Genomic DNA, 8,320 nt, shown 5'->3' on the forward strand with positions numbered 1-8,320 from the left:
CCAAGCGCATGCGACAGCGCCAGGGCCGCGGGGTGACGCGGCCAGTGGCGCCTCGGGCACAGCCCGGACGTCAGCCCGTACCCAGGGCACCAAGGAATAAACACACGTAGGGCAAAAAGGAAGGGGACAGAGCGGCACCTGCCCCGTGGCAGCAGCAGCTCCTGGTGCTTTAGGGCTTCCCAAGGCACTCGCAGAACAGAGCGAAGTTTACTCGTCTTAAACATGTATGAAAGAGTTCTGTGTTGCTGTTYGTGGGCACTTGTCCTCTGGGATGGAGATCATTCCCACTTCAGGGGACGCCTGACTTCTGCATTGAGCACAGGGCTATCAGTCTGTTTGCCCAGAACATCATATTATTGAAGCCAGCAAAACAATACAAACTGGATTCATTCAGTACAAATTATACACAGATTTTTCTAGGGAATTATGCCCAGCATATTGTTTAGAGGAGAAAGAATGATCCCAAATATACATACAGGCAGCTGCAAGTCATGGGTCTCCAATATCCTCACTTGTCCAAAACAAGACTTTGGTATTCAGACACTTGAACCCTGATTCTGAATTCCAATTCTGCCCCCTCCCTGTCTATTCAGTTTAAAATAATACTGAAAAACCCAACGGTCCTTTTAGTGGATGACAAATGGGTTTTGCCAAAACCAAAGTGGCAGGGAAAGCTGCTTGCTCGAGGAATGTGTTGGCTGACTAAATTCTAACAAATTCTAACAAGAGGAGTCGTGTAGCAAATGCCCTGTGAATTATTTCATGCATGTGCAGTTTTCCCTCTTGTGTGCATTTGTCTTCCATTATTCCAGTTGCAAACACAAGACAAGGAGTACACTGAAATGTTTCTGATGGCCAGAGAGAAAAAAAGAATCGTTATGCTGCTTGTTTGCGAGAGTAAACCCAAGAAGAGCCACCACCTCTTTGAAAAGTATGAGAAACTCTAGAAAATAGTTAGAAAAACAAATATTTCTGTTGCTGAAACTGTCTGGCTCATCGATTTTTGGAAAAAGGCTGGAATTACCTTGCCCAAGAAGAACTTTTTGCAAACAACCAGCATGACATAACCCAAAGGGGAAAAATAAGCCTTGTGTTCTCCCCACATAACGTCACAATGCCGTTGGTCAATCCCATGTTTCAAACTCCTCCCCAAAACGAGAATCTGGCAACACCTCAAGACAGTATTTACAAAACCAGGGAGCAGATCTAGGGGTCTATCTACTTCATTTACAGCCTCAGGCGCTTCCCTTTGGTGCTCGGGGTGACTAACAGCTCCTATTGCCGACCTAATCAGCGCGATCTGGAATGCAGCTCAGTCATCGAAATCCGGGATGTCGTCGTAGGAATAGCCCCGGTAGCCCTTGGAAGCGTAGTACGCGATGCGCAGGTGGTAGAAGCCAGGGAGGAAGACGAGGATGCCGATGATGAGCACAGGGATTGCACGGTCTGTTCCCTGGAGCAGAGGGATGTGATGGGAGAAACGTGTTAGCGCAGAGACCTGTGCTGGGTCCTTCCTTGTCCATCTGGGGCTCAGTGCAGCAAATCATCCCTTTGTCCCTAAGGTGCAAGGATCTCACAGAAACTTAGACCCGAATCAGAATGGTCAGTTCCTGCAGGCTCAAGCAGCATCTTCCCAGCCTGGCTCTGCTCCCTGCTCCAGGAAAGATCCAACAACCCTTCCCTCCGGGTACACAGGCGGCTCCCGCGCACGCATAGCGTCTCAGATGGGCTCCTGGCAACTGATAAGTGGCTGCCACCAGTGCGGCTCCCCAGAGCCCCCATCATGCAGAGGGGAACACAGAGCCGTGTCCTTGCCCGAGGATTTGAATGCAAGTGCGGAAAGATGAGGAAAATGGTGCTGAGCCCTCTGGCCATCACGTCTCCTATGGAAAGCCCTTTCCTAGGAGAGCAAGGAGCAGCAGGGTGAAGCTGCTCGTTGCATCGCAGGCAGGACAGAGTCAGCGCTTCCTCGCACAGCTCAGCTCCCACCTGCAGCATGAGGCACCTCGCACCCTTTGCAGAGGGGAAAACGATGTGAAGCTGCTGAGGGAAGCGCACGCAGAACACTCACCCCTTTGCTAATGTAGCCAGCCAAGAGGAGGGCTCCTATGATGATGAGGAAGGTCCCAATCATGAAGAGCACGATGGCCAGCGCAATTGCCTTATAGGGGATTTTTGGTGGGGTCTTCTTGAACTGTACGGGAGACAAATAGGAAAGAAACAGCAGTTTCCCCTGGCTCCTGGTAACACAGATGGGAATGCCGCAACTAGCAGGGGACGGACAAACCGCTGCAGGCTCTGTCCACAGCCCCCCAGCCCGGGGAGCCACCGGCAGCTAAATTCTCAGGTTTTTTTCCTCCCTCCACAGACAAGAGGGCTGATCCTGCTGCACGAGCAGGGTCCCTTTGCCAGGGAGGCTTGGGGCACTTTTGTTTTTCTGTAGCTGGGCTCTAGGAGAAGGGCTGAAGCCCTGGGGTGGAGCCGGGCTTGGGCCTTTCCAAAGGGAGGCTGCACCAGAGGAGATGCATCCACGCGGTGTCCCCGTCCTCCCCCTTCTTACCTGCAGGTCAATATATCCATCGTCGGTGCTGGAGAGCTTGGAATACTTGACTTTGCTGCTGGGAATCCCAGCAGTGAGGTTGGTGCGTGACGGCATCATAACAAGGAAGCCAGGACATCAGCTAGAACCTGGAAAGAAGAGGAAGAGCAACAAGATCAGAGCAAACAAGACAAGAGCCAAGACACATGGATCCAGCTCATGGAAACAGACACAGCCTGTGCTAAGCAAAGGAATCATCTTTTCAATGGCTAAATCTTTTCCAACAAAGCTTTGTACGTAGAAGCCTAAAATACAAAGCTGCAGCTGCAAGGGAATGGACAGGGCTTGGCAATATCTGAAAGAAAATCAGATTGAGGTAGGATGTGCATTTAAAACATGCTAGAAGTTCCTAGGTAAAACCAGATACAAATGGGCCATTCCAAGAGCCAGGCACCATAGACCTACAATCTGAATAGGAACCTGATGTCCTAAAACTTCCCTTCTCCAGCAAGCTCAAAGCAAGAGCAGCCCAAAAAACATTTTGCAAGAAGACCACAGTTCCAGCAGGGAGGTGCTCAAGGTCTCCAGCTGCATCTAAATAGGGAGACTAACAAATAAACCCTGACCAGAATGACACAAAGCAGCCTTTCAACCAGTAGGATATTTTGAATGCTGAAAATGCCAAACTGCAGCAGTGCAAATCCCCAACGGCCCCACCAGGAGCGCCTGCCCTCTCCGCAGCGTTATCTGGCAGCCAGGGTAAGAGCTTTACGTTCCCCAAAATGCTCTGTCGCCTTCTCCTGCCGTAACCCTCCGTGCGAGCTGGTTCCTCCCCCTACAGATTGGAACTGTGCAAAGATGCCCCAACAGCCTCCACACCAAACGTGGCCTTTGCCTTTCTCTCCCTCAAGAAGTGAGAGCCAGGGTTTTAATTCCCAGTAGTTAAAGCCAGGGCTGCCCGGGCGTCCTGGGAATCGTTCCCAGTTTATACCAGCCTAAAAGCACCTTCCTGCCCTGCACCCTCCAGAAGGGAGCGCAGCTGCTGTGGCAAGCACGGAAGCGCAATTGCAAACACAACAAGCCCTGTTTTTCCCCCCAAAAGCAGCATTTTAAGAGCATGCCCCTCTCTGCCCAGCAGCCCCAGGGCACCTCACGCCCTTCCGGGAGCCCAAACACGGCTCCCAAGCCCACAAAATGCCCGGGACGCCCTTCCCGTCGGCCCCAAGGGGCTCCTGGGGCAGGGAACGCTCTAGGGGCCCCACGTGCCCCCTGGCAGCACCGAGGTCCGGGGGGCGCTGGGGAAGCACCGGGGTTGTTACCGGCTCCGCGCGCGCCCGGCCAAGCCCATCGCTTCCTGGTTGCTCTGGCGGCGCCGGCCAACCCAGGAAGTTTATTCCCAATGTCACGTTTCCTTCCAGGTTAGGGCAGGGCGCACGGCAGCTCCGCGTGCGGCAGCGCCTTCCAACCCACACTGCTCGTCCCCACACGTGATTGTGGCCTCGGTAGGAGGCAGCCAGCCCATCCGCACAGGGCCTGGGGTGCAGCCGGCCCATCCGCCCACCCAGCGCGGCCCTGGCTGCGCCCCAGCTCCAGATGGCTACTCCAAACCCGGCAGCGACCCCAGCTACCACCAGACCACATCTTAAATGGGTAAATGGGTAAATCATTTCCCCTCTTTTCCTATGCTTTTCTTAATAATAACTAAGGTTATCAACCTCACATACCCTCTCAAAGAGGACAAAAATACATACCACTTTTTTTCAGTTAACTGAGCATGCAGTTAGCCAAAAAGCAGTTAAGTGGATTTCTCTTAAACACAAGCACCTAGACACTTAGCACATAGATGTATTTACTATTGAATTTATGAATAATATTCCTATTGGATTTCCTATTGAAATATATTTATGGATATATTTCTTACGAAGCTCTCAAAAGGGGGTGCTGCAGTTTTAAGGAATTAGCAATTCAACCATTTGGTTTTTTATGGGTAGGACAGTAGAAGCCCAGAAACTCCTAAATTGGCAGATCACACCAAAAAGGAGTTAAGTTTCAGGTACTAGCCCAGTTTTACTTACAGCACTGACACACCCTTAGAGGAAAAGGAATCATTTTCCTCAATAAATAGTGCACTATGATAAAGTCACATTTTTGTCTTAAGAACAACTTATTATACAATAACGTAGGGCAGTCAAGTCAGGTCTTGCTTTCTCAACACAGTTTTCTAGATACCAAATTCCTCACCAACTTACTAAAGGTCAAGAACACAAAGCCAGTACCCCCATGAGCCACAGACAATTGAAGCTCACATCAGAAGTTGCAAGTTCAACTACTTTTTACTCTTTTTTCCAAGAAAAGTAAAATTAAATTTTCTAAACAGTTAATTGCTACTAAACTAAGGGGCAAGAGACATGAAGAAAGCCAGGCCAAGGCTTTGGGCAGGGGCTAGTCATGATGGCAGCCACATGATTTTTACCTTATGTCAGTCTAACAGTGCCACCTTGTGCCACTTTTCTGCTAAACCCCCAATAGCTGCAACATGCAATTAAGTGGCTTTTACATCCGGTTTTAGGCTCAAGTTTTCTTTTTCTAACCCGTCCATTTGTCTGTTTCACTAGCAACAGCCTGGACCATGATTTCCAATGCCCTCCATCAGGATGTGCCCCTTTCAGTGGCTGCCCTGCAGACATCAACAGGAGGCACCAAACAAATAAAACATGCAGGGACTTGCCCTAAATAAACTATAAACCAAGGATTTAGACAAACCTCCCTGTCAGGGCAAACAGCTTTTGATCACCACAGCTCAGCTTTATATTCCGTAAGTCTGGGAGCCATCCCTGTGTCTGCCACTTACAATCACCAGCAGAATTCGGGGACTCCAGAGCAGTTAAAGCAAATCCTCCCATTCAAGACAGTTTTTAGAAGCAGAGCAAGGGTACCATCAGTTTGACACACACAAAAACAAAACAAACAAAAACCCCTCCACACCCAAAACTTTATTTGACCCATACCTGAGCAGGGTAAAAAAAAACTTCCAATCATGTTCTTTCTTTCCATTTTCCACATTTCAAAATTCCACTTTGAAAACAAATATATAAAGAAAGGTAGAACAAACTCCTGGCATCATTAAACAAACCTGTGTGAAGTGTAGTTCACAGGTGACACTAAAAAAGGTCATCCTTACCCAGCTTAAATATTGCACTCCTTTACTAATTCAAAGGAGTACAGGATTCCACCTAAAGACAGCATATAAGGCTACTGCAGGTACAGGAATAGACTGCAACAGCAAAAATTCCTATTTCAAGTCACACCAGTATAGCAAAATAGTAAGCTGAAAAATATTTACAGAGATATCTACAAAACAAGCCTAGCAGTGCTCATTTGATGACACCATGCACTGAAACTGCTAATAAACTGCATGGACACAACTTCCTTCTCCAAGTCAGTTGTCTTCTCCAAAGAGCCAAGATTGCCTCGGTCCTAGTCCATTTAAGAACCTTCTTGCGCATCTTCAATCTTTGGAGCCAGATAGTATTTTAAGTGTCCCATATCAGCAATCTTGTACTCCACAACTGAAAAAAATATTGAGAATATTATTCAGAAAAAAAGCCATTCCATCATTAGATGCTTTAAGGTGGGAGCAGGGCTGTTTACTCACCAAGGGGAACATCTGCAGACATACTGAGTGTTACTGTAGGTGACAGTGGAGTCGCTTTGGTAAAGAAGTTCAAGTACCTCAAAGCAAAAGTTAATTGGACAGGCTCATTCATCTCTATTGTTACCTAGAAAAACATACGGCAGGTTAGGGTCCAACAAATCCAAGCCGTATCCTCATGGAATAAATCACTAGGAGAAACCTAAGCAAGAACAGGGGCCAACAACTTACAGCTTCTTCCTCTTTATCCACGTTACTGGTCTGGGACAACTTGATGTTTCCGTTTCCAAGCTCCCCRTTAGCTGAGAACTTCACACCGTCTTTGGCGCAGGAGATGACAACGGCATCGCCGATGTGGCTGAGGTCCCGGCAGATGCGAGCAAACTCGGCAGAAGGCATCTTCACCACGCAGCTGTATTCCTGCTCCTGCAAGCAAGGGGCAGTTAAACTTTCCCAGGAAGCCAGAGGCAGCCGCTAGACTCTGCTTTCCTTTAAAGCATGTTCTCTTTATTCTCTTTATGAACTCAAGCTTTGGGCCTGATGTGAACACAGGGAATATTTTGCTTGTAAGAAAAATAACGTAACCCAGGGAGAAATTCAAGTCGCTACTTACTGGAATTCCAAGCTGCTCCACATCCAGATCCATCAGCTTCATCTCATAATCAGAAACTTTCTCTTGATCTAAAAGAAACAAACTTTAGGGTGACAAAGTGCTTTTTAAAAAAGCTATTAAAGTCACTATCCTGAATTGAAGTTTTGCTCAAAACTTTTTCGGCACAGAAACACCTCAGTTAAGACAACAGGAACTGCCAGTGTCAGGGAAAGGCTTTTCCTTTTTCCCTATCATGGAGACGTTGGTCAATCAGACTAAGTTTATCTTGGCCCCAAGACCCAGAGCGCTCCTGCTGCGCCTAGGAAGGCCCCGTGGAAGGTCTCAGCAAGGTGCTRGTCTCCAGACCTCGCACTTACTCGGTGCTTCGAACACCAAGGCCAGCGTATCCGCGTTGTCCTCTGCTCTCAGAGTGATGATGTCCTCGTTTCCCGCACACTTCAGGATTTTGGACATGCTGAGGGAACAAAAGCCGGGCCAGTCGGGGGGTGCCCATGCAAGGACGTCCCAAAACAGGTCCCAAGGGAAAGGGTCCCCCGTTCCCGCGGTGGCGGCTGCTCTGCGCCCCGGAACGGGCGCGAAACCCCTCCCCGCAGCGCCGGCATCGCGGCCCCCCCGCATCCCCCCGCGCGGCTTTCCCGCCACGGCGCGCCGGCAGTGACGTCACGCGGGCGCCTCCCGCGCGCGCTCCCAAAAACGGCGCCAGAGCGCTGTGGGGGAGGGGCGGCGCCCCTCTTCCCGGGACCCCGACGGCTCCCGGGCGCGAGGAACCTCCGCACAACCCCCCACTCCCCACCAACGTCGAGCTCCTCCGGAGGGGCCGCAGCGGCCGCTGCCCTCCGCGCCAAGACCCCCTCCCCCCCGCCAAAACACTAACGGTCACTCCCCTCACGGCCTCCCCCTCAACGGTCGCTCCCCTCAGAGCCGGTCTCTTCACCCGGCCCCAACGGTCGCTCCTCTCCGGCCTCCCCCGCCACCCCGCGGGTCTCTGCAGCCCCAGAGCAGCCCCAGCGGCCGCTGCCGTCGGGTCGGGCCCCTCGGCGGGCACCTGGCGAGGTTGACGCCCATGGCGATGTTGCGGTCGCAGCGGTAGGTGTCGAAGCCCTCGGAGCGCAGCGTGAGCTGCACCAGGGAGACGTGCGAGGAGTCCATGCTCTGCAGGCTGATGCCGCCCGAGCCCAGGTCCCAGCAGGCCTCGGTGATGAGATCCTTGAGGGCCTCCAGCACCCGCTTCAGCACCGAGCCCTGCACCAGCCGCGCCTCGAACATCCTGACAGCGACCGTCGACCAACCACCAGCAACAGGGACCAGCTGCCGCCAAGAGGCGCCGCGCGCCAAACGCCGCTTTTATACTCTACCGGCCCCGCCCCCGACGGGGCGGTGCCAATCACTGCGCGCGCTCTCCCAGAGTAAGGCCCAATCGCCTCTCGCCTCACAGGCAGGTCCTTTTCCCGTCCCGCTGCTTTGACTAATCGTCCCGCCGTTCCTCCCCTTACTCCCACCCGTTCTCCYGGTGGGA

The 8,320-nt window shown here is 51.4% G+C and overlaps 2 protein-coding genes across 2 annotated transcripts; both read right to left on the reverse strand.

The window, feature by feature from the left end:
• Positions 1 to 390: 390 nt before the first annotated feature.
• TMEM230 (transmembrane protein 230) lies at positions 391 to 3,943 on the reverse strand. Its single transcript, XM_026043780.1, has 4 exons — positions 3,859 to 3,943; positions 2,561 to 2,688; positions 2,072 to 2,194; positions 391 to 1,453 (listed from the first exon to the last, which is right to left on the reverse strand). Exons 2-4 carry the CDS (start codon positions 2,657 to 2,659, stop codon positions 1,313 to 1,315), a joined length of 363 nt encoding a protein of 120 aa, XP_025899565.1. The 5' UTR covers positions 2,660 to 2,688; positions 3,859 to 3,943; the 3' UTR covers positions 391 to 1,312.
• Positions 3,944 to 5,738: 1,795 nt separating this feature from the next.
• PCNA (proliferating cell nuclear antigen) lies at positions 5,739 to 8,101 on the reverse strand. The gene is made up of 6 exons (XM_026043543.1): positions 7,850 to 8,101; positions 7,161 to 7,258; positions 6,805 to 6,872; positions 6,423 to 6,617; positions 6,195 to 6,318; positions 5,739 to 6,108 (listed from the first exon to the last, which is right to left on the reverse strand). The coding sequence occupies exons 1-6, from the start codon at positions 8,068 to 8,070 to the stop codon at positions 6,026 to 6,028; spliced, it is 789 nt and encodes a 262-aa protein (XP_025899328.1). The 5' UTR covers positions 8,071 to 8,101; the 3' UTR covers positions 5,739 to 6,025.
• Positions 8,102 to 8,320: the final 219 nt, after the last annotated feature.

This window comes from Nothoprocta perdicaria, unplaced genomic scaffold (assembly GCF_003342845.1).
Source record: "Nothoprocta perdicaria isolate Ctin4 unplaced genomic scaffold, notPer1 scaffold_103, whole genome shotgun sequence".
Lineage (NCBI taxonomy): Eukaryota > Metazoa > Chordata > Aves > Tinamiformes > Tinamidae > Nothoprocta > Nothoprocta perdicaria.

Excerpts from the sequence above, each read along its gene's own strand:
- TMEM230 (XM_026043780.1), bottom strand. The coding sequence starts at position 2,659 with ATGATGCCGTCACGCACCAACCTCACTGCTGGGATTCCCAGCAGCAAA. Across the intron at positions 2,195-2,560 it reads ATGGATATATTGACCTGCAG|TTCAAGAAGACCCCACCAAA; the intron begins GTAAGAAGGGGG and ends TCTCCCGTACAG. Across the intron at positions 1,454-2,071 it reads CTGGCTACATTAGCAAAGGG|GGAACAGACCGTGCAATCCC; the intron begins GTGAGTGTTCTG and ends CCTCTGCTCCAG.